At 37.5% G+C, this 26,894-nt stretch overlaps 1 protein-coding gene across 1 annotated transcript in view; it reads right to left on the bottom strand.

The window, feature by feature from the left end:
• Positions 1–25,920, bottom strand: part of SPAG1 (sperm associated antigen 1) — an 84,073-nt gene extending 58,153 nt beyond the window's left edge. The window contains exons 1-7 of the mRNA XM_068983818.1: positions 25,781–25,920; positions 23,270–23,429; positions 13,066–13,191; positions 7,105–7,169; positions 6,499–6,605; positions 5,802–5,907; positions 2,278–2,408 (exon numbers count right to left, since the gene is read on the bottom strand). Of these exons, the coding sequence (XP_068839919.1) occupies positions 2,278–2,408; positions 5,802–5,907; positions 6,499–6,605; positions 7,105–7,169; positions 13,066–13,191; positions 23,270–23,429; positions 25,781–25,920 (835 nt within the window). The remainder of the gene's footprint in view (positions 1–2,277; positions 2,409–5,801; positions 5,908–6,498; positions 6,606–7,104; positions 7,170–13,065; positions 13,192–23,269; positions 23,430–25,780) is intronic.
• Between the last annotated feature and the right edge of the window lie 974 nt (positions 25,921–26,894).

The raw sequence follows: 26,894 nt of genomic DNA on the forward strand, positions 1-26,894 counted from the left end.
TCATATACCCCAACCCAGCTTTAAGGCCAACATCTTACATAACTATGATATATTTGCTAAAACTAAGAAATATTTTTAACTAAACATTAGGCTTTATGTGGATTTCACCAATCTTTCCACTAATGTCCATCTTCTGCTTCGGGTTATAACCATATACCATGCTACATTTAGAACAATTACTTTTTAAGTAAAAAATAAAGTTTCAAAGAGCATGATATTTATCCACTTAAGAAAGTCTAAGAATTCTTAATGTTTTATGGCCATACTGATTACTAGATTTGGCTCTGTCAAATTTGTTTTTTTATATAGTGAAGATTCTGGTGCTTAAGAAATTATTCAAAGAGGGAAAAATGAAAACAGAAGACCATTCTAGTGCAGAAGAGTAGCACAGTGGTTGAATGTGGACTCTGGAGTCTCATCCAGTCAAGTCCTGGCTCTGTCACTTACCAGCTGGGTGATCTTAGGTGAGCTGTGCAGTCTCTCAATATGTCCACGTCCTTTTGTACAATGAGTGTGCTAGTAACAGCTGTTGTTGTTTAGTTGCTAAATCATGTCTAACTCTTTTGCGAACCCATGGGCTGTATAGTCCGCTAGTCTCCTCTGTTCTTGGGGTTTCCCAGGCAAGAACATTGGAGTGGGTTGCCATTTCCTTCTCCAGGGGATCTTCCCAACCCAGGAATCAAACTTGTATCTCCTGCGTTGGCAGGCAGGTTCTTTATCACTAAGCCACCTGGCAAGTCCACTAAAAACAGTACCTGCACCTTTACTGAGCTGTTGTGAAAAGTAATGGAGTTAATATATGTACTACATGGCACAGGGCCTGGCACAGTGGTGGTGTAGAAACTGTAAAACCTTTATGGGTACCTGCCTAAAGCTAGGACCCCACCCATATGCTGTGATAGAGACAACATACAAGCAAAGAAGAACTTTACTTGGGAAGGGAGGGCATCCGTGATGATGACAGTTGGGCTGATGCACCAGGATCCATCCTCAGCACACTCATGGTTTCTGCCCACCCATGTTTGTAGGCATGTGGGAAAAAAGTAAGTGGTTGTATTTATCTGAATCCATAGTATTTAGAAACAGAATGAATGTATGCCTCTCCCTTTTGGGATGACTCCTTGGTAACAGAAAAGGAGAGGAGACTCTGACTTGCTTACTTCAGGCTTGGACCACAAGAAGGTAGTGTAGGAAATCAGAACAGAGGACGGGTGTTGTTGGAAAGATGTAGTCAGCTTTGGACACACTTAATTTAAAATGGTCTGTGGACATCTAGGTGGAAAAACCCAAAAAGCAGCTGGTAGAACGTTCTAGAGCTCTGATGTGGGCTTACTAATAAATATTTTAAAAATCATATTTAAATTTATTTTTTAGATAAAAAGATACAGTTCAATAAGCCAGTCAGAAAAAGATAAATACTATATGATTTAATTTGTATGAGGTACCTAGGATAATAAAATCACAGAGACAGAGAGTAGACTGAGTTGCCAGAGGCTGGGGTGGGTAGAGAGGACAAAGAGTTGCTGTTTCATGGGTACATTTTCAAGATTAAAAAAGTTCTGCAGGTGGACAGCAGAGCTGACTGCACAACAATGTGAATGTACTTAAGACCACCGAACTCTGTACTTAAAAATGACTAAGATGGTAAAATTTTGTGCTATGTCCATTTTACCACAGTTTTTTAAAAATTGAAAGGAAACAAAAACCCCACAAACTACAGTTCAAATGCAAGCATGAGATATTTCTTTAAAAACCCACATAGGACTTCCCTGGTAGTCCAGTGGTTAAGAATCCAGCTGCCAATGCAGGGAACGTGGGTTCGATCCCTGGTTGGGAAAATAAGATCCAACAGCCTGAGGGGAACTAAACCCATGCACCACAGCTACTGAAGCCCACGTGCTCTAGAGCCCCTGCTCCACAACAAGAGAAGCCGCAGCAGTGAGAAGACTGCACATCACAACAAAGAGTGGCCCCCACTCGCCACAGCTAGAGAAAGCCTGCAGGCAGCCATGAAGACCCAGTGCAGCCAAAAACAATTAAAAACAAAAACATGTACACTTTATTCAACCATCTGGGATTACTAGCTACATCAGTGCAAGTAATTAAGTTAAATCCCAAGTTAAACTTGAAATTCAAAGTAACTTGAGGAAGGTAATGATTCACATATAGAAATCTGAGTTTATTTGAATTTTTTTAGTGTAAACATAATGAGTGTCTACAAATGACCTTCAACAGATGGTGCTGCAAATTTAAAGGTATTCTATGAATATGTTTTACCCTTTAAGTTCCCAGGTTCTAACTCCAAGACCTTTTCACAGTCCTGAAAAGCACTGTTCCAGTTCTGCAGTTTGATCTCTGCTTGAGCGCGATTGTTGTAAGCTGCTACGGTGGGAAGCACGGATAAGCTCCTGTAAAAGAGACACTTTTTTTAAAGTTTTTAATATTTTATTGTGGTAAAATGTATGAAAGAGACATTAATGTCAACAAGCGAATGACAGGAAAACATAAAATGACAGGAAACTCAGCTAAAGTTAGAAGCTAAAACAATCACAGCTCATGTTGTGGGTAGAATTGCGTCCCCTCAAATTGGTATGTTGAAGTCCCACCCCCCAGCACTTCAGGATATAACTATACTTGGAGATAGTCTTGAAAGAGATGATTAAGTTAAAGTGAGGTCATGAGGGTGTTTCCTAATCCAATATGACTAGTATCCTTATAAGAAGACACACCTAGAAGAAAAATCCCTTGAGGACACAGAGGGAAGATGGCCACAGACAAGCCAAGGAGAGAGGCCTTAGAAGAAACCAACCCTGCAGACTCCTTGATGTCAGACTTCTAGCCTCCAGAGCTGTGAGACAATACGTTTCTGTTGTTTAAGTCAATCAGTTTGTGGCAGTTTGCAGGGCAGCCCCAGCAAATTAACACAGCATGGGCTGTCAAAAGTAATAACATAAAATTCTACAAACTACTAAATCAATGTTTAGACAGATGCTTAAGTTTCTAGTGAAAAGGTTTAAAATTGATTCTGGCTTTAGAAGTGACATGATCATTTAAATACCCATATTGTTGCTGCTAAGTCACTTTAGTTGTGTCCGACTCTTTGCAACGCCATGGACGGTAGCCCACCAGGCTCTTCTGTCCATGAGATTCTCCAGGTAAGAATACTGGAATGGGTAGCCATTCCCTTCTCCAGGGGATCTTCCCAACCCAGGGATCAAACCCAAATCCGCATTGCAGGCGGATTCTTTACCATCTGAGCCACCAGGGAAGCCCTTAAATACCCACACAGATCTCCTCAAAAAAAGCCAGTTTAGTTAACATCAAAATTTGTTTTTCTTTTTTTTACTTTTTGGGGACAATTTCCTAGTTAAAAAAAACAACAAACAAGCAAATAGTGATCAACCACAACTAATACCCTTTGTTAAATTATTATTGTCTTAACAGACACAAATTAGTCTGTTATCTAAAAGTAGATTTAACTCTTAGGAAAGAATCATAATCTTACCAAAGGATTTTAATTGAAGGAAACAGAAAAGAGCAGTAGTAACTGAGGAATACAGATCTTAAGAGAGTAAGTTTTGCTACACTAAGGGTATGAATGCAATATAATTAATGAAAAGAAGAATTTTAAACCTACCTGGCCATTGCTTATAAAATTGATTTGAAATGCTGTAAAATAATGCATTTGCTAGGGACTTCCCAGGTGGTCCAGTGGCTAAAACACTATGTTCCCAATCAAGTAGCCCAGCGGGTTCAATCCCTGGTCAGGGAAATAGATCCTACATGCTGCAACTAAGAGCTTGCATACCACAACTAAAAGATTCCGCACAGCACAATGGAGATCTAAGACCCTGCCTGTCGCAACTAAGACCTAGTGCAGTCAAAGAAATGAATACTCTCTCTATAGTTTTAAAATAACGTATTCCTAAATATAGGAACGATAAGGGTATTGGTACACTGAATCTTCTAAATCCAGAATTACAATATCAGATAAAAACAGAAAACTCACACAAAAAGTGTCCATTTATTAAGATCATTAGTGGAGATTTCCCAGGCAAAAATACTAGAGTGGGTTTTCATTTCCTGCTCCACGGGATCTTCCCAACCCAGGGATCGAACCCACATCTCCTGCATTGGCAGGCAGATACTTTATTGCTGAGTCACCTGGGAAGCCCCACAAGATCATCAAAGATGAATATAAACAAATCACATGGTTGGGTAGCAATCAAACATAGAAAATATATCTAAGAATGAATAACACAAGAGCCTGACACTGAGTACCTCCCACATGCTAGACATTAAACATTAAACTCACTTAATCCTCATTATAATGCACAGAGGAGGAGTTACTGCTTTCCCAATCTTATAGACGAGAAAACAGATGGGGCAGAAAGGTTAAGTAACATGCCCAAGGCCACAAGCTTGAAAATGGGAGAGTTAAGATTCAGACCTCAGTGGTTTACTCTCGCACCTGTTCTCTTTACCATCATGTTACCTGCCTCTCAGCAACTTGTTTTATTTAATCCTCACAGCTGCTCTGAGGTTGGCACTATTATAGTCTCATCACACTGAGATGTCTGAGACAAAAGAGGTGAAGAATCTACCCAAGGTCTGAAAAGGGGCAGTTTGAGTTCACTTAACCATTGCAATATGCTGCTTTAATTCTTCACCTCTATGATTTCTTCAAAGAGGAAGACAAGAAAGTTTGTTCCCTGTAATAGACAAAAGATTCTCCGCTGGTGGAAATCTATAAGAAGAGAGAAAACAATACCAGAGCTGACATCCACCTGCCTAAACAGGGGAGGTTGAACTGAATGAATGATACCTCAATATTCTCTTTACTTTGTATGTTCACTTCAACAGCTGAGCAAACCTCTTTAGAGACACAAACAACGTTTGTTTGTTTTTTTTAACTTATTTCCAAAGATGGAAGCATGATTTTATAGCATTTAGTTCTATTAATAAGATAGCATTAGTGGTTCTATAAGCACAGTTTGTCTATAACAGTATTTTAAGAAATTAGTTTACTTTTCACAGACTATAAGAGCTTCATACGTTCATATAAGCATACAAAGAACATGTACTGTGAACCAGCTGTCGGCTGGGCATTAGGGGTCCAATGGTATTTTAAAAAATTACTAGTGGGCTCAATCTTACAGACTTCATAGTCCAGGTAATGCCAGATCACACAAATTTGAATCATACCTCCCACAGATATTACAAAGAGGTAAAATTACTATATGGGTTTGCAAATTTGGCAGTGGCGGGGGTGGGGGGCATTGGTGCGGTAATTGAGTCGGGTGGAGGTTTAACATGATCTGAGAAGTAAAGGAAAACTTCACAAAAGAAGTAAGGCATGGGCTGAGATGTGGATGATAAGTTAGAATTAACTAAATAACAAGTAGAGGAAAGAGTATTCTAGACAGAGGTTCAATATATGCAAAGGCCCTGTGGTGGGAGGTAGTACCATAAGTACTAGAGCCAGGCAGTCTACTATATAACCTGAGTTTTTAACCTCTATCCTGAATGAACTTTCTGTTGAGTTCCATCCAGACAGCTTCTATTTCCTCTGTAAAATAGTAAAGTTAGAAACTGTGTCAAACATGGGAGTGGAGTGGGAACTTGGAGTTTTAAGAAAAGTATTGAAAAAACAAGGCAAACACAAGTGAATTTATGATAAATTTCAAGTACAATATACTGAGTGATTATGACACATTATTTAGCTTATTTTTATCATTTCAACAATTAAACACTATCATTTTTTAAATGACAAGATTAAACCACATCAAAAATCTGCTCACCGAGTATAATACTTTACAGCTTCTTCATAATCTCCTGACTTAAAAGCTTCATTTCCTTTTTCCTTTTCATGAGTAGCTAGAAAATCCTTTTCCTTTTCAGTTAGACCTAGAAATAAATGTTATCTGCTGTAAGTAAAACTATAACTTGATAGAATTTTCCAAATTTAAATCCAAAAATGCTTATTTTAACAGAAGCAGAAAACTATAAAAACAAAAGAAAATAAAAGGTTTCCTAAGTTTATGATATTTCTATTCTTTTTAATCATTCAGAATTTTTGAAGGTTTAGATTTCTGAATCATTGTTTTGCTTTACTTTAAAGGTACTATGTACCTGTGGACTTCAAGTGAACAGAAAGTGGTCCATCTTTTTGTTTGGAGGAAAAGAAATTTGAAGGATTTGGGCAAAAAAGATTCAAAAAAGGGAATGAAAACTGAATTATGGTAAAAAAAAATTGGTTTACATATTCATATATTTTTAAGTCTTATTACATTTAAGTATCATAACTATTATTACTCATAAAATTAAGAAGTTTAAGGATAGAATGGAATTTGTTAGAGGCAGTCAGCCCTAGGAGAAAATTCATAAACTTTCCACGGAAATATGCAGCACTTAAAGAGAATGTCTTTGGGTCAACAGCTTTTATTATCATTCAAAAAAGTTAAAGACTACTAAATCATTCCTATTTCCCCCCATTACCTGCTGTATCTAGTCTTGTCTCAATTTTAGACAAATGTGATTTGTTGTTTATTACAGTTCTTTCTTTATCTTCATCAAGTTTTGCACATTCTTTTTCCACGTCAAATCTTAAATGAAAGAATAATAAAAAATTAGGAAAAAGCTCAGTATAAACAAGAGAATGAAACTTATTATTGATACTCTTGTATCCGTATCACTGTGCCTTTAGAAATAATATTCCAAAAATATATGGTAGGTTTGTATTAGAAATCACCTGTATTTTTTCCTAAAAAACACAGAACTTAGCGAGGACTTAAATATTAATCAGACCTAAATGTGCAGAACTTTGTTATTACAGTAGTGGCTAATTTCTCTTAATGTACAAATTTGTTATTTTGGATGGGTAAATATTACATTAGTTAATTTTGGTTACTCATAAAAGGATGCCGTAGTTTTTTATTTAATGAAAAAACAAAATCAAGAGTGCTTAATCCAAATACTCTTAGTACTCTACTGACGTAACTTACATTTGATATGTTCAGATTTAAAATAATAAAGGAGTTATTACAGTATTTTATGACAGTGAATTTTTACTGACAATTTTATATAAAGAAATATAAAACATACTTATCCCACTCTGCATAATCTCTCGGAATTTTCTTTTTAGCTGGTCGACTTTTAGAATTCTTTTCCTGAAAGAATAAAATTATATTTTATGAAATATTTAATATAAGATTAGCATATTTGCTTATAAAGGTGAAGTATTAGCTTAAGATACATGAATTGAATGGATAAGAATAAGTTACCCTTGAAGTTAGGACAGCTTCAGTATTATAATTATTAACATAATAATACACAGCAGATTAATTATGAGAGTGATGAATAGGACTTTAGGTACATATGTAAAACTTTAAAACTTACATGTGTGAAATGTGATTATTATTGATTTTCTTATAATGAAAAAATAGGAAACTATCATTCATTCTTTTAAAACCTAGGCATTGAAGAAATAGCTACTTTGCTGTATTAGAGCTGTTTTGCTTGCAATGACAGATACCCAAGTTGGACTAATTTTGTTTAAAAAGAATAATTTACTGGTTTATGTAACCAAATGGATGGAAGGGCTGGGATATTGCTGGATAAAGGATTCATATACCCTCTCCCTATAGCTCTTCCTCTCTCCACCTGTCTTCTCTTCCCTAGAAGTCTCTGCTTCTCTCTGCCTGATTGCTTGCTTTCTCTATGCAGCAGGAAATGTGGCTATACTCAGTCTGGGATTATAACCTCACCGGCTTCCCAATCAGAAGGGAAAAGGAGACTGACTCTTCTCCCCATCTTTAGTTAAGAGAAATCCCAGGGAAGGGCTCTGACTAGCTAGTTTGCATTATGGGCCCATCAATGACCAATCCCTAGCTTCGTGTCATTAAGTGGCTCAACCCAGGTCACATGCCCACTGCAAGCACCAGAAGGGAATGGGAGGAAAGCAAACAACCGCTTAAAAATAGTTCCTTAAAAATCATCATTTGAAATCATCTGAATGGATACACAAGCACAATTCTGTAATATTATATACTGGTCATTAGGGGTTAACACAGGTCTTCCAAATATTCCTATATTTCATTATACAATTAAAAATCATATCTGTTAAAATTTTCATAGTGATCACCAACAGGCACATGAAAAGATGTTCAACATCATTAATCATCAGGGAAATGCAAATTAAAACCATAAGATATCACCTCACACCTGTCAGAATGGCTATCATCAAAAAGATCAGAAACAACAAATGTTGGAAAGGATGTGGAGAGAAGACCACTCTTGTACACTGTTGGTAAGAACATAAATTGATGCATCCACTGTGCAGAACAGTATGGCAGGTTCTCAAAAAACTAAAAACAGAACTACCATATGATCTAGCAGTTCCACTCCAGGGTATATACCAAATATTAGGTTAGTACAAAAGTAATTGTGGTTTTGAATTGTGAATCTTAAATCATTATAACTAGGTTCAAACACATCTTTATTAATCAAAATAGGAAGTGTTACAATCAACACACTTTTGCCAATGAGAAATAAGTTTGTTTATTCTTGTAGCATAAAAATCTGTGCTTCAGGATTTGATAAACCCTTGGAAAGGATTTTCTGCACCCTGCTGGTAGTAGACGTGTTTTCCCTGCAAAAAGTGTCTAGATGCTCGAAGGAGTAGTAGTCAGTTGGCAAGAGGTCAGGTGAATACGGTGGATGCTTCATTCAACTTCTGAAGCACTGGTTGTCATGGAGAAGAACTGGGCCCTTGCTGTTAACCAAGGCCAGCTGCAAGTGTTGTAGTTTTTGGTGCATCTCATAGATAGGCTGAACATATCCTTCTCACATGTAATGATTTTGCTGGGATTCAGAAAGCTGTAGTGGATCAGACAGGCAGCAGACCACCAGTGACCATGACCTATTTTTGGTGGAAGTTTGACTTTGGGTAGTGCTTTGGAGCTTCTTCTCAGCCCAGCCATTGAGCTGGTTATCTCCAGTTGTCATATAAAATCCAATTTTCATTGCACACCTCAGTTTGATCAAGAAATGGCTCGTTGTGGTTGTGTAGAATAAGCGAAGACAACACTTCAAAAGAATAATTTTTTTGATTTGTGGTCAGCTCATGAGGCACCTACTTATTGAGCTTTTTACCTTTCCAATTTGCTTTAAATGCCAAACAACAGTAGAATGGTCGACGTTGAGTTCTTCATGTAGTTTTAAGAGGATCAGTTTCAAAGAGTTCTCTCATTGGTCTTCCAATGGCTAGCCGCTATGCTCCTCATCTTTAAGGCTCTCCTTTCCTTTGCAAAAATTCTTGAACCACCACTGCACTGTACATTCATTAGCAGTTCCTGGGCCAAGTGCATTGCTGATGTTGCCAGACGTCTCCGCTGCTTAACAACCATTTTGAACTTGAATGAAAAAGTCACTTGAATTTGCTCTTTGTCTAACATCCTTTCTATGAAAAAGTGAAAGTTGCCCAGTTGTGTCCTACTCTTTGCAACCCTATGGACTACACAGTCCATGGCATTCTCCAGGCCAAAATACTGGAGTGGGTAGCCGTTCCCTTCTCCAGAGGATGTTCCCAACAAAGGGCTCGAACCCAGGTCTCCCGTATTGCAGTCTTCTTCTTTACCAGTTGAGCCATGAGGGAAGCCCAAGAATATTGGAGTGGATACCCGATTCCTTCTCCAGTGGACCTTCCAGACCCAGGAATCGAACCACGGTCTCCTGCATTGCAGGTGGGTTCTTTACTAACTGAGTAATATAAACAGCAAATAACTGCAGCCATGAAATTAGAAAATGATTGCTTCTTGGCAGGAAAGCTATGACAAACCTAGATATTGTATTAAAAAGCAAAGATATCACTTTGCCAACAAAGGTCCATATAGTCAAGGCTATGGTCTTTCCATTAGTCATGTATGTATATGAGAGCTGGATCATGACGAAAGGAGAACACTGAAGAATTGATGCTTTCGAACTGTGGTGCTGGAGAAGACTCTTCAGAGTCTCTTGGACAGCAAGGAGATCAAACCAGTCAATCTTAAAGGAAATCATACTGAATACTCATTGGAAGGACTGATACTGAAGCTGAAGCTCCAATACGTTGGCCACCTGATGCAAAGAGCAGACTCACTGGAAAAGACTCTGATGCTGGGAAAGACTGAAGGCAGAAGGAGAAGAGGGTGACAGAAGATAAGATGGTTGGATGGCATCACTGACTCAATAGACATGAACTTGGGCAAATTCTGGGAGGGACAAGGAACCTGGCATGTTGCAGTCCATGGGATCTCAAACAACAAAAATAAGTCATTAGCAAAAAAACATAAAGCAAGAAATTCAAATTAAAATGATGTATAATATAACCACATTTAAGAATGTATTCCAATATCAAACAGGAAAGTTCAACAACGCAAAACTGCAATTACCTTTGCACCAACCTAATAAAATTAAAACACTAACTTGAAAAGATAAATGCACCGCAATGTTCACAGCAGCATTATTTACAATTACCAAGATCTGGAAGCAACCTAAGTGTCCATCAACAGATGAATGAATCAAGAAGTGGCATATACATACAATGGAATACTACTAAGCCATAAAAAAGAATGAAGTTTTGCCATGCGCAACAACATGGATGAACTTGAAGGCTATTATGCTAAGGGAAATAAGTCAGGCAGAGAAAGACAAATATTATATGGTACCACTTGTATGTGGAATCCGAAAAATAAAACAAACTAATAAATATAACAAACAAGAAACAGACTCACAGACATAGAAAACTGGTGGTTACCAGTAGGGAGAGAGAAGGAGAAAGTGGGGATTAGGAGGTACAAACTATTATGTACAAAATAAATAAGGTACAAGGATATACTGTAAAATACAGGGAATACAGCCAATATATTATATTAACTATAAATGGAGTAAACCTTTAAAAATTGTATATTACTATAAGACCTATAACTCCTATAATACCATACATCAACTGTAGCTCAATTTTTTAAAAAAAATTAAAACTACTCACAGAGCTCATCATAAAAGTCATTAAGTGTCTCCCCTAAGGGGAAATTTTCTTTTTTTTTTTTGGTCACAAGCATCTATCTGAGAGCCCCCTAAGAATATGAAGTACTGTGAATTCCACCTGAAAGCTCAGATTTTACCACTGGCAGCTAATACCATTCATTGTTTTCCTTGAACTGACAGACTATTTCATTCATTTATATGAGAATGTCTACTACCAAAAACTGAACTCTGAATAACTACAGCTGGTCTGTCGTCATCTGTTCAAGTAAAAGTTGTTCCAGGAAAAAGTTGCTAATTCAGCTGACAGTCAGTCACACAAGTGGGTTTTCTTATGATGATCATCATATTTCATTTCACAGTCAAGTGCCTTCTGTGAAGTCTGCATTTTGTCACACAGAATATTAAAAAGATATGTCTTCAAGGTATCATATTTAACAAAAAGAATACATTTTTTGTTGTTTCATCAAAGACATTTTTAAGTTAAATAGGAATTTCTTACTATGAGTGCATAGCAGTGGAGAAAACAATGACCGCTAGTTCAATTAGTGCCACTGCCTTAATTCACGGTAAGGCACCAGCAGTTTTGGGCATCCCTGGTGGTTCAGGGGTAAAGAATCTGCCTACCAATGCAGAAGAAGTGAATTTGATTCCTGGGTCAGGAAGATCCCCTGGAGAAGGAAATGGAAACCCACTCCATTATTTTTGTCTGGGAAATCCCATGGACAGGGGAGCCTGGTGGCTACAGTCCATGACGTCACAAAGAGCTGGACATGACTTAATCGACTAAACAGCAACCAGCAGTTTTACCCTTAGTGCAAAAGTCAACAAAGTGAAAGAGACAAAGCATTATTTTACAAAAGAGTTTTAAAAATAATATTGACTTTATGGATCCCCTAGAAGGATTTCAGGGATAACCAGCATCCATGGACCATACTTTGAGAACTACATTAGTCTGTCTACTCCTACTGGACTACAGTAAGGACACGGAGGAAATATTATTCATTGTTATAGTTTCAGGATATAGACTTAGCACATAATCAGGGTTCAATAAATACAAATTCATTGATTACAGATAGTGTTATCCTTGCCATACTTATTTACTGTGTACCTCAGTTACCTGCGTAATTCCTAGTGAGGAGTAAAAAGATCCAGGAAGGTAAATTACCAAGGAGCAGAGTGATGAAGGGCTATGGATAGTTTTCAAATAAAACTGAGAGGTCAAAGAAGAAAGGAGAAAAACAAAAATGACCCAACCCAAAATGAAGACAGTTAGGTAACCATCCTCTTAGAGATAAGAATAAAAGGGAAAAAAAGCAGGGAAAAAAGGAGGGCAGAGGCAATGCAGTGTATGATTCAAGCCAAAATCCCCTGGAGACAGGCTGGGATCTGTAATATCAGGGTCAAGAAGACACAAAGAAACTCAGTTTTAACTGGAAGTTAAGTGAACCTGGAACTCCAACAGGGCCCTTCTCTATGGAAACCATGTGCTAGAAAGGAGAGACCTGCGTGGCAAAATAGAGACCAGTCTCAGAGAAATAACCATGAGGGGCTGGGGGTGGGGGAGGGGGACGCACTAAACAGAGAAGCCATCTATAACTGCTTGAAATCCATGTATTTAATGCATTATTTAAACAGATTAATCCATCTGTTTAATGCTTTAAATCCATATTTAATTATGCAAACTATTCCCACTGTACCTCTACTGGATACATAAAATTATTCCCTGAAACGTTTACATACTCAATTGGATCTTAAGTACTCATCAAAACTTGTCAGAGTAGAAGAGACAGAACAGTCAAAAAATAAAAATAAGGGAAGCAGTAAACCCAAGATGCAAGTTCTTCAAAGGAAAATACTGTTTTGTTTTGATCTCCAGGGGAGGCTTACTCAACAAGGTGAAAACACAGGATCACCATGAAAAAACTCTCCAGCTGCCCAGAGGACACCACACTTTGGCTACAATGATTAAACCAAGCTAATGTTCTTAATAAACAACAACTTCCTCCCCTACCACCGACCCCCCACACCAAAAAGGTATACCTTGGCAACATGAAGATGGCTGTTTGAACCGCGAACTGGAGGCAAATTATCTTCCACCGCTGGAAATGTTTCAGTTTCATGAAAGTGTATTTTATCATCTTCTTTTTTAATTTCTGATACCCAACTCTGAGAAGAAGAGAGGAAAAAAAGAAGGTAAATATACAGCTTTACATAATTAACCAGACATTAGAAAAGACTATATATCATCATACTATGGGTCAATTTTTAGGTGACAATTTGATCATGACATTCTCTCTATCTGACATGCCCTTCTTACTCTGTGTTTTGCAATTGTAGGGAAATACACAATAACATAAAATGTATCATCTTAACTATTCTTAAGTGTACAGTTCAGTATTGGTCAGTATACTCATTTCTGCCCTTTCTACTTTATTTATCTTGCAAGATCATATTCATCTCCCTTCCAGTGAGCCTTCTCTGAACTTCCTGGTTGGGACAAAAGTGTTTAGCATGAATATTTAAAATCCTCTATTTATTGTTTGTCTCTCTTACCACACTGTAAGTTCCTTGACAGTAGAACCTATGTCTTTATCTCAAACACCCAAGCAAATCAGGTGCAAATTAACATACAGATTAGATTGACCATATTTTCCAACTTTAGCAGTTTGACAGAAAGGACATGCTCCTTTCTATTGGTAAATATAAATTACTTCTGATTTTTTTATACACAATGTATTGTGCTGTGTTTAGTTGCTCAGTTGTGTCCGACTCTTTGCAGCTCCGTGGATTGCAACTGTAGCCCTCCAGGCTCCTCTCTCCATGGGATTCTTCAGGCAAGAACACTGGAGAAGGTAGTCATTCCCTTCTCCAGGGAATCTTTGTGACCTAGGGATCAAACCTGGGTCTCCTGCATTGCAGGCAGATTTTTTACCATCTGAGCCACCAGGGAAGTCCTTTATATACATTGGACAGCATAAAATATAAAAAAATGACAATAAAGACAAAGAATCAGCAAAAGGCTACCCATAGCCAACAGAAGCAGACACAGAGAGTGAATGGATGTTGGAAATAACAAACAGAGACTTAAAAACAGCTGCAATAAATATATGAGAAGAGTGAACAACAGGCAGAAACAGTTGAGAAATTCAGAAGACTGAAAACTTTAAAAAAGAATTAATGGAAATTCCAAAAATAAAATACTCAGTATCCAAAATGAATCTATTTGATTGAGTATGGACACAGGAAAATAGTGGACAAAAAATCAGTAACATTAGAGTAGATGTGAGCAACATTAACCAACTTGGCCTAATCAATATAGACTTCTATGCTATTTTCAAGAGCACATGGAGCATAGGCCAAAAAAAGTCACAATAAATCTCGTAGGGTTGAAATTGTACAAAGTATGGAATCTGACCACAACAGACCTAAACTAGAATTCAGTAATAATAAGTATTTAGACCATCCCCAAGAAATTGGAATTTGAATTCACTTATAAGGAGTTCATGAGTTAAAAAGGAAATCAGATGGAAAATAATTTGAACTAAGAGATAATGAAAACATGATATATAATAATTTATACCATGCAGATAAAGTATTAGAGGAAAATTTGCAACTTTAAACAAGAAGAAAGGTTCAAGATCAATTATTAATAATTAACCTTCTACCTCAAAAAACTAATAGAAAACACATTAAAGCCAAAGTGAGTAGGAGGAAATAAAAATAATTAAAAAATAAGAGTAGAAATCCATAAAACATAAAATAGAAAAATAAAATCAACATCCAAATCTTGGTTTTTTTGGAAATAATTAAACAATTGACAAACATAACAAGACTAGTCAAAAGAAAGTGAAAGGAAAAAATACAAATTAGCAGGCATAAAAAAAGCTCATCTCTAACAATCCTACAGATATTTAAAAAAAAGATATTTTAGACAAATTTATACCAATAACTTTGCAGTTTTGATAAAATAAATTCCCTGCCAAAGGCAATTTACAGATGCAATGCAATCTCCATCAAATTACCAATAGCATTTTTCACAGAACTAGAACAAAAATTTTTAAATTTTTGGAAACACAAAAGACCCTGAAGTGCCAAAGCAAGCTTGAGAAAGAAAAATAGAGCTGCAGGATTCAGGCTTCCTGACTTCAGACTATACTACAAAGCTACAATAATCAAAAGAGTATGGTACTGGCACAGAAACCATAAATACAGATCAACAGAACTGGATAAAGAGCCTCAAAATTATCCACAGGCCTGTGATCAATTAATCTATAACAAAGGAGGCAAGAACATACAAGGGCAAAAAGACAGTTTCTCTAATAATAGTGCTGGAAAACTGGACAGCTACATGTAAAAAAAAGGAAATTAGAATATTCTCTAACACCATGCACAAAAATAAATTCAAAATGGATTCAAGACCTACATGTAAGACTGGATACCAAAACACTGCTAGAGGAAAACACCGGCAGAACATTCTTTGATATAAATTGTGGCAATATCCATCTCTTAGAGTCATGGAAATAAAAGCAAAAATAAACAAATGGGGCCTAATTAAACATAAAAGCTTTTCTATAGCAAAGGAAACCATAAAGAAAATGAAAAACCAGTCTACAGAATGGGAGAAAATATTTGCAAATGGTGCAGCTGACAAGGGATTAAACTCCAAAATATAGAAACAGTTCATATAACTCAATATTAAAAAACTCCAAAGAACCCAATCAAAAAAACAGGCAGAAGATCTATATAGACATTTCTCCAAAGAAGACACACAGGTGGCCAAAAGGCACAAGAAAAGATGCTCAACATCACCCATTATTAGAGAAATGCAAATCAATACCCCAATGAGGTATCACCTCATACTGTCAGAATGGCCATCATCAAAAAGTCTACGAACAATGAATGCTGGAGAGTGTGTGTAGAAAAAGGAACTCTCCTATACTATTAGTGGAAATGCAAACTGGTGCAGCCACTATGGAGAATGGTATGGAGGTTCCTTAACAAACTAAAAATAGAGTTAACATATGATCCTGCAATCCCACTGCCGGGCATAGATTCAGAGAAAAGAAAATACACATGCACCCCAATATTCACTGCAACACTACTTACAATAGGCAAGAAATGGAAGAAACCTAAATGTTTATCAACAGATGAATGGATAAAGAGGATGTGGTATATTTATTCAATGAAATGTTACTCAGTCATAAAAAAGAATGGAATAATGCCATTGGTAGTAACATGGATGGACCTAGAGATAAATCAAAGTGAAGAAACTATACTCAATACTTCACAATAACCTATATGGGAAAAGGATATGAAAAAAATAAGATACCAACATATATGTATGTATAACTGAATCACTATGCTGTACACCTGAAAGTGTACTGTAAATCATCCTCAATAAAAAATAAACAAATAAAAAATAAAAAGAATGTAAACAGATCAGAAAAAAAAAAGGTAGAATGATGGTTGCCAGGGGCTGGTGGTGGGGGTAGGATCGGAGAGTTATTGTTAAATGGTATGGAGTTTCAGTTTTGGAAGATGAAAAAGTCCTTGAGATTGGTTGCATAATAATATGAATATACTTAACACTAATGAACTGTATACTTGAAAATGATAAAGATGATAAACTCCATATGATGTGTATTTTTCCACAATAAAAATAAAGAAATAAAATTTCATAATTGAAGTGACTTGGAATGAGCAAATTAAATTAAAGAATCAACTTTTATAATAGTATAAAATAGATACTTAGGAGTAAATTTCATTAAAAATATATAAGAAGTATATATATACACTGAAAACTACAAACACTGCTTCAAAAAATTAAATAAAGCTTATATGAACAGAAAAATACATGTTCATCAATCAGAAATCTCAATATTATCTAAATATCAATTCTTCCAAAACTGATAAACAAATTCAAAACAACCCCAACACAAATACAATTTCTATTTTGTAGAAATTGGCAAGCAAAGGACCTGGAACAGCCAAAACAACTTTGAAAACAAAGAACAAAGTTGGAGGACTTGCACTACCTGATATGAGAAAGGAATCTGAAAAAGAATAGATATATGTAAGTGTATAACTGAATCACCTTGCTGTACATGTGAAACTAACACAACACAACTATTGTAAATCAACTATTTTGTTGCTGTTCAGTCACTAAGTCATATCTGACTGTTTGCAACCCCATGGACTGTAGCATGTCAGGCTCCTCTGTCCTCTGCTATCTCCCAGAGTTTGCCCAGATTCATGTCCATGGAGTTGTTGATGCTATCTAACCATCTTATCCTCTGCCTCTCCCTTCTCCTTTTGCCTTCCATTTTTCCCAGCATCAGAGCCTTTTCCACTAAGTTGGTTCTTTGCATCAGATGACCAAGCTATTGGAGCTTCAGCTCCAGTCCTTCCAATGAATATTCAGGGTTGATTTCCTTTAGGATTGACTAATTCAATCTCCTTGCACTCCAAGGGACTCTCAAGAGTCTTCTCTAGCAAAACAATTCAGAAGCATTAATTCTTTGGCACTCAACCTTCTTTATGGTCTGATTCACATCCCAGCATGACTACTGGAAAAGACATAGCTTTGACTTTACAGACCTTTGTCAGCAACGTGATGTCTCTGCTTTTTAATATAGGTCTAGGTTTGTCGTAGCTTTTCTTCCAAGGAGCAAGCATCTTTTAATTGCATGGCTGCAGTCGCCATTAACAGGGATTTTGGAATCCAAGAATATAAAATCTGTCATTGCTTCTTCCACTTTTCCCCCTTCTATATGCCATGAAGTGATGGGACTGGATGCCACGATCTTAGTTTTTTAATATTGTGTTTCAAGTCAGGTTTTTCACTCTCCTCTTTTATCTTCATCAAGAAGCTTTTTAGTTCCTCTTCACTTTCTGCCATTAGAGTGATGTCATCTGCATATCTGAGGCTGTTGATATTTCTCCTGGAAATCTTGATTCCAGTTTGTGATTCACCCAGCCCAGTATTTCACATGATGTGAAATTTAACTTCTGCATAGAAGTTAAATAAGCAGGGTAACAATATACAGTCTTGTTGTACTCCTTTCTCAATTTTGAACCAGTCAGTTGTTCCATTTCCGGTTCTAACTGCTGCTTCTTGACCTGAATACAAGTTTCTCAGGAGACAGGTAAGGTGGTCTGGTACTCCCCTCTCTTTAAGAATTTTCCACAGTTTGTTATGATCCACACAGTCAAAGGTGTTAGAATAGTCAATGAAGCAGAAGTAGATGTTTTTCTGGAATTCCCTTGTTTTCTCCATGATCCAATGAATGTTGGCAATTTGACCTCTGGTTCCTCTGCCTCTTTGAAACCCAGCTTATACATCTAGAAGTTCCTGGTTCATGTACTGCTGAAGCCTAGCTTGAAGGATTTTGAGCATAATCTTGCTAACAGGTGAGTACGCTGCTGCTGCTGCTGCTGCTGCTGCTAAGTCGCATAAGTCATGTCCAACTCTGTGCAACCCCATAGATGGCAGCCTACCAGGCTCCCCGGTTCTCCAGGCAAGAACACTGGAGTGGGTTGCCATTTCCTTCTCCAATGCTTGAAAGTGAAAAGTGAAAGTGAAGTCGCTCAGTAGTGTCTGACTCCTAGCGACCCCATGGACTGCAGCCTACCAGGCTCCTCTGTCCATGGGATTTGCCAGGCAAGAGTACTAGAGCGGGTTGCCATTGCTTTCTGCAAGCATGTGAGTATACTCCAATATAAAATTTAAAATGTTTAAAAAGACATTGTTATCAAGACAATGGAATACTGGTGTAAAGACAGATATTTAGATTGATGAACAGAATACAGAAACAGAGCTACATGTACAAAGTCAACCTATTTTTGACATTCGCACCAAGAAGTTCAATGAAGAAAAGATAATCATTCATTAGATGTTGAACATTTCGATATCCATATTGGTATATACAAATATATGCACTGGGTGTCTGTATATATTTGTCTGTGTGTCCAAAAAATAAAATTGATCTTACACCTACATTTAAGAGTTAAAATGATAAAACTTTCTAGACGAATCATAGGAGAAAATTTAGGGATCTTAAATGAGACAAAGGTTTCTTAAATAGGACACAAAAGCACAAACTATAAGAAAAATTGGTTTCATCAAAAGTAAAAATTTTTGCTCTTCCAAAGATGCTATTAAAAAAAATATGAAAAGGCAAGCCATACAATATCAGCAAATATTTGCAAAGATATATCCTCATGTGTAAAATACACAGAAGATATGTATTTTACAATTCAATAAGAACATAAACAATATAATTTTCTTAATGGGCAAAGGATTTAAAGACAAAAGAAGATATACGGATGAGAAGGAAATGAAAAGACATTCCACATCATTAGTAATTCAGTTCAGTTCAGTCGCTCAGTCGTGTCCGACTCTTTGCGACCCCATGAATTGCAGCACGCCAGGCCTCCCTGTCCATCACCAACTCCCGGAGTTCACTCAGACTCACGTCCATAGAGTCAATGATGCCATCCAGCCATCTCACCCTCTGTCGTCCCCTTCTCCTCCTGCCCCCAATCCCTCCCAGCATCAGGGTCTTTTCCAATGAGTCAACTCTTTGCATGAGGTGGCCAAAGTACTGGAGCTTCAGCTTTAGCATCATTCCTTCCAAAGAAATCCCAGGGCTGATCTTCAGAATGGACTGGTTGGATCTCCTTGCAGTCCAAGGGACTCTTAAGAGTCTTCTCCAACACCACAGTTCAAAAGTATCAATTCTTTGGCGCTCAGCCTTCTTCACAGTCCAGCTCTCACATCCATACATGAGCACAGGAAAAACCATAGCCTTGAATAGACGGACCTTAATCAGCAAAGTAATGTCTCTGCTTTTGAATATACTGTCTAGGTTGGTCATAACTTTTCTTCCAAGGAGTAAGTGTCTTTTAATTTCATGGCTGCAGTCACCATCTGCAGTGATTTTGGAGCCCAAAAAATAAAGTCTGACACTGTTTCCACTGTTTCCCATCTATTTCCCATGAAGTGAGGGGACCAGATGCCATGAATTTTGTTTTCTGAATGTTGAGCTTTAAGCCAACTTTTTCACTCTCCACTTTCACTTTCATCAAGAGGCTTTTTAGCTTCTCTTCACTTTCTGCCATAAGGGTGGTGTCATCTGCATATCTGAGGTTATTGATATTTCTCCCGGCAATCTTGATTCCAGCTTGTGCTTCTTCCAGTCCAACATTTCTCATGATATACTCTGCATATAAGTTAAATAAGCAGGGTGACAATATACAGCCTTGACACACTCCTTTTCCTATTTGGAACCAGTCTGTTGTTCCATGTCCAGTTCTAACTGTTGCTTTCTGACCTGCATACAGATTTCTCAAGAGGCAGGTCAGGTGGCCTGGTATTCCCATCTCTTCAGAATTTTTCACAGTTTATTGTGATCCACACAGTCAAAGGCTTTGGCATAGTCAAGAAAGCAGAAATAGATGTTTTTCTGGGACTCTCTTGCTTTTTCCATGATCCAGCAGATGTTGGCAATTTGATCTCTGGTTCCTCTGCCTTTTCTAAAACCAGTTTGAATATCAGGAAGTTCACAGTTCACATATTATTGAAACCTGGCTTGAATTTTGAGCACTACTTTACTAGCGTGTGAGACGAATGCAATTGTGTGGTAGTTTGAGCATTCTTTGGCATTGCCTTTCTTTGGGATTGGAATGAAAACTGACCTCTTCCAGTCCTGTGGTCACTGCTGAGTTTTCCAAATTTGCTGGCATATTGAGTGCAGCACTTTCACAGCATCATCTTTCAGGATTTGAAATAGCTCAACTGGAATTCCATCACCTCCATTAGCTTTGTTCATAGTGATGCTTTTTAAGGCCCACTTGACTTCACATTCCAGGATGTCTGGCTCTAGAAGAGTGATCACACCATCGTGATTATCTGGGTCGTGAAGATCTTTTTTGTATAGTTCTTCTGTGTATTCTTGCCACCTCTTCTTAATATCTTCTGCTTTTGTTAGGTCCATACCATTTCTGTCCTTTATCGAGCCCATCTTTGCATGAAATGTTCTCTTGGTATCTCTAATTTTCTTGAAGAGATCTCTAGTCTTTCCCATTCTGTTGTTTTCCTCTATTTCTTTGCATTGATCGCTGAAGAAGGCTTTCTTATCTCTTCTTGCTATTCTCTGGAACTCTGCATTCAGATGCTTATATCTTTCCTTTTCTCCTTGGCTTTTCGCTTCTCTTCTTTTCACAGCTATTTGCAAGACCTCCCCAGGCAGCCATTTTGCTTTTTTGCATTTGTTTTCCATGGGGATGGTCTTGATCCCTGTCTCCTGTACAATGTCACGAATCTCATTCCATAGTTCATCAGGCACTCCGTCTATCAGATCTAGGCCCTTAAATCTATTTCTCACTTCCACTGTATAATCATAAGGGATTTGATTTAGGTCATACCTGAATGGTCTAGTGGTTTTCCCTACTTTCTTCAATTTAAGTCTGAATTTAGCGATAAGGAGTTCATGATCTGAGCCACAGTCAGCTCCTGGTCTTGTTTTTGCTGACTGTATAGAGCTTCTCCATCTTTGGCTGCAAAGAATATAATCTATCTGATCATTAGCAATTAGAGAAATGCAAATAAAAAGCACAATGAGATACCATCATACACCCAACAGAAGAGCTAAAATTAACCGAACTGACAATCCTAATTATGGACCATGATGTAGAGCAACTGGAACTTTTATCCATTATTGGCAGGATTGATTGCCACTTTAGAAAATATTCTGGGGGACTTCCCTGGTGGTTCAGTGGCTGAGACTTGTAGTTCCCAATGCAGGGAGCCCAGATTCGATCCCTGGTCATGGAACTAGATTCCACATACCACAATGAAGATTGAAGATGCGACACAGCCAAATAAATAAAAAAGAAAGGAAAAAAAAATTGGCATTTGTTCATCAAGTAGTAAATGCTTAAACAAACTGTAAGATAGCCATACAAATCACTACTACTCAGCAATTAAAAGGAATGAACCATGGACACATGCAGCAACACAGATGAATCTCAGAAGCATCATGCTAAGTGGAAGAAGACAGATATGAAAGAAGATATACTATACAATTATATTTATATGAAAGGCTAGAAAAGGCAAATCTGTAATGATAGAAAGCAGTTCAGTGGCTGCCAGGAACCAGGGTATATGGTCAGCACTGACTGCAAAGGGGCACAGTGAAACTTGTAGGGGTGATAGAAATATTCTATAGTATACGATTTGTCAAAGCTCAGTGAAATTACCGTAATACAGCTAACTTTTTAAAAATAGAAATACAGTTGATTTACAATATAATGTTAGTTTCAGGTGTACAACATAGTGGTTAAATATTTTTGTAGATTATATTCCATTTAAAGTTATAAAGTAATGACTCTATTTCTCTATTTCATCCTTGCTGTTTATTTATTTTATACATAGTAGTTTGTATCTCTTAATCCCTTACTCCTATCCTGCCTCTGTTTCCTCTCCTCTCCCCACTGGTAACCACTAGTTTGTTCTCTATATCTGTGAGCCTGTTTCTGTTTTGTTGTATACATTCATTTGTTTTATAAAATGGCTAAGTTTTATTCAATGTAAACTATAACAATAATGCTGATTAAAAGAAATCAGTAAAGATACAAGCAGGTCATTAACGAAATAAAAAATTCAAGTGACAGACTTCTAAAACTTTAATGTTATGGTAAACAAACAATACATTATGTACTGTCATTTTTAAACCATTTACTTGATTTTAAAATGCAAAAAATGATTATGCGTATCCAGGGAAGAGTACCCTGAAGTGGGCATTCCTACATACTGCTGTTGGGAGACTACGAAGGTACAACTTTCTGAGACACAAAGAAATGTGTTTTAACAGAAATGCATTCAGATCCTTTCATATCAGGGCACTTGAATTCTAACAACTTATTCCTAGGAAATAACCAGGATGTACAAAAAATTGTGAACAAACATGTTTGGATAGCACGATTTATACATGCTGACTGAATTATGTTTCTTTTGTAGGATGGGGTATTACTTAGTCATTTAAAATACATACATGTACGTGAGCATGCTCCGCACCTCCATATATATATAAAAATCTACAAAAACATAGTCACAATAGTTTCCTGGATGTAAGAAGCAACCAATAATACGTAAGTAATTACCACAAAATTCCCTTTACTGATTTCAGACAAGTAGATACATATCCCATGACAATGTCACCAAAAAAGTGATGTTACTCTATACCTTTATGTCACCATCAATTTTTTCCCATTCTTCTGCTGTAAAACTGGATGCTGTTGCCGCAGGTTTATCTTTCCTCAAAGCTCTACTTCCAGGAGCTAAGCCTGAAAGGTGCTTTTCACAAAATTCTGTAAGTTCAGGATAGTATCCTTCCTCACCAGACCTTTTAAAAAATTCAGAAATTTTAGAGTTACCACTTTATTTAGAGATCATGTAAACCTGTGGTTTGCAAGCTGGGTTCCATGGAGCCCAGGGGTTCCAAGGAGATCTCATGACCTGCCTCCCTACAAGGAGGAAGGCTGGGCTGCTGCTTTCCCCGAACCTTCCTCAATTTCAGCAACCTCTACTTTCATCTGATCTATGGAGTGTCGCAATGAAGGGGAGAAACAGGAGCTCCAAAGACACCAATTTCCATCACACACTTTAATAGTTGAATGAATAACATTTTCTCTCCTCTTCAACACTCACATGTTCATTTTGTACATAACGTAATTTTAAACTTATAAATGGAAATTCATTATTAGAGACAGGCAAAGAGTGAGACTTTGGAGTTACTTTCCAGTGAGGAATTACTATCCTAGCTCAATTTTTTTCCCTAAGGGGATAGGAAGATAATAGCAGAGGAAGAGTTTAGAACAACACACCTCTAAATTCAATCACTCAAGGAACAGAATTCCTTCTTCACAGAGTTAGAGACATCTGTTCTTTTTTGCTTGTTTATTTTTTTAAGGAAAATCAATCTTTTCCCTGTTTCTTGTGAATCTACTTACTTTTAAATTTTTAGAGAAATAAAAATAAATCCCATTTGCAAATTAAAGTTTAAAATATAATTCCAAGTCCATACCACTTAAAAAGGCTATTAATTAAAAAAATCTTTCAAATTCTTTCATCCCATAAACTCTTGTTTTCTTTATTAGTCATTGATCAAATACAAATGAAAATGTTCTCATATGTTGAGAAAAACACAAGAGAAAACAATGATATGATGAGGCTATTACCTCAACTCTGGCTGGGGACAAGCAGGACTGCTTAGGAAGGGCAGGAGGCTAAAGATGAAAGAAAAAGGAAAGGACATAGAGATAAAGAAGGGCATCATAGGAAAGAATGAATCACTGCTGAGTAAAAGGAATACTACTGATGTCCTGGAAAGGGGAAGTTCATGCTCACAAGTGCTTCCGCAATATGAGAAAACCCTCCAAATGAAAATCCCTCGAGAAACACCACACAGGTGGCACAGGTTCGTATGCAACGGGTCAGTGTTTCCCTTTTTAAAAAAGTATTTATTTACTTGGGCTTCCCAGGTGACTCAGTGGTAAAGAATCTGCCTGTCAATGCAGGAGACTCGGGTTTGATCCTTGGGTTGGGAAGATCCCCTGGAGAAGGAAATGGCAACAATCTGCTTCAGGTAAGCTGCGTCGAAAGTTCCATGGACAGAGGAGCCTGGCAGGCTAAAGTCCATGGCATCACAGAGTCGAACACGACTGAGCGACTGAGCACATTTGTTTATTTGGCTGCGTCAGGTCTCAGTTGCAGCACCTTGGGATCTTTGTTGCATGTGGGATCGTTCATTGTCATATACAGACTCTCTCTAGTTGCAGTACCAGGGCTTAGTTGCTCTGAGGGCTGTGAGACCCCAGTTCCCTGATCAGGGATCACACTTGCATCCCCTGTATTGAGAGGCACACCACTGGACCACTGGGAAGTCCCAGGTCAGCGTTTGTTGCAGAGCCCCCTTGACCACCTGCCTGTCGATCTTCCAGGCTGTTGTTGGAAACACGTTCCTGGGCCCCACTCCCAATTTCCTGAAGCAGAATCTCTAAGAATGGGGCCCTCAAATTAGCAATTTTTTAATTGCCATATTTGGTGAATATGAAAGTTTGACAATCACGGCCATAGGGCTCTTACCCAGAAAAGGCCCTGATTCCCTGACATTTGGTCCTACTTCCTGCTCCCACCCCACTGTCCATGTGACAGCTCCCAGTGAGTCACCCACCTTTGTTGGCAGGTAGTTTGAAGTGAGACAGTGCCAAAGCGCTTTATCAGCAGAAGCAGATGCCTCCTAACAGCTGCTTTACCTTGATGGGAGGAAGGAAGCAAGAAAAATGCTCTCCTCCTGGGATGCCGATTAACCTAAGTCTGGTGCTGGAAAATGTGGTTCAGTCACTAAATCATGTTTGACTTTGTGACCCCATGAACTGTAGCCTGCCAGGTTCCTCTGTCCATAGGATTCTCCAGGGAAGAATACTGGAGTGGATTGCCATTTCCTTCTCCAGGGGATCTTCCCAACCCAGCGATTGAACCTGTCTCCTGCATTTTCTTGCTGGAATTTAATCGGGCCAGAACCCTCCAAACTAACCACAGATTTAAAACCACTGTTTTGGCACCTAACATGGACAAAAACAACAATCTCAATATTTGAAATTTTGCTCCAAAATTTCTAATGAGGCTTTGAATTTCAGAAGTCAACAAGATAATTAAAATTGGCAGACTGAAACAAGATTTTTTAACGCTTACCTGAGCACACAAAGAATTTTTTCCAAGTGTTTAACATCTGAACATTTTTCAATATACTTGAAATCCAAATGTTCAACAGGAATTTTAAATGTTTTTGTTGTCCCGAAGCCCCACAATGATGGATAATCTTTGGTGGCCATAGCTGAAATGTAGTGTAGGAAAACAGTTATGAATCTTATATAGTAAAACTCAATTTGGATAGTAGTAACCATCTAGGTACTTCTGCAATGTTTATTTTTCATTTCTACAGAAAAGGAGATGGAGTATTTCTTTTTTTTAATGTGAACCATTTTAAAAGCTTTTCATTTAATTTGTTACAAGATTGCTTTTATTTTGGTTCTTTGGTTTTAAGACATCTGGGATCCTAGCTCCCTGATCAGGGATCATACTGGCAACCCCCTGCAAAGTCTTAACCATTGGATCACCAGGGAAGTCCCTGGAGTATTTCTTCTAAGGAGGAAGCTCATTGTAAACTCTATAAGAGTAGTTAGCATTCATGGGGCTAAATTACTATCTACCACACGTAGATTAGCTTCCTTAATCTTCACTTAAGCAAAATTGAAATGTAATGACAAAGCAGGATTTGGTGTGTAGAGGAAAAATCTTTTTCCTCTACCAATTTGGGTTCAGTACCTGAGGCCAATAATTCATACCGACAAAAGACATTAACAGGAGAAAAGGTTTACTTTATACACTCCTGGAGGCTTCACAGAAAAGTGAAAACTCAAAGAAACCACTACCTCTGGGAACCTATGTATCATTTTAACAAAGTGTGATAAATTGTGTAGAAATGATTAGACAAAGGAAAAAGGGTTTTGGCTTCTAGAAAGTAAATATATGGAAAAACTAATGGAACATGAGTTATTTTAATGAGGTTTGTTTCTGCAGACTCACCTCAGTGCTGACTGTCCAACTGCTGTGATAAGGATTGTACTCCTCACCTTGGTATGAGAGGAGAGGAGGGAATACCTTCATAAACAGAAATTTATGTCCTGCTGTTAGGCAGAAAAGGAGAAGGCAGAAAGAGTTTTTTCTGTGTCTGCTCTTATTTGCCTTCTGCTCAAAATAATCCTTATGCCAAAGTGGCCAACTTGGGTGTAGTGTGCGTATTCTG

This window comes from Capricornis sumatraensis, chromosome 11 (assembly GCF_032405125.1).
Source record: "Capricornis sumatraensis isolate serow.1 chromosome 11, serow.2, whole genome shotgun sequence".
Lineage (NCBI taxonomy): Eukaryota > Metazoa > Chordata > Mammalia > Artiodactyla > Bovidae > Capricornis > Capricornis sumatraensis.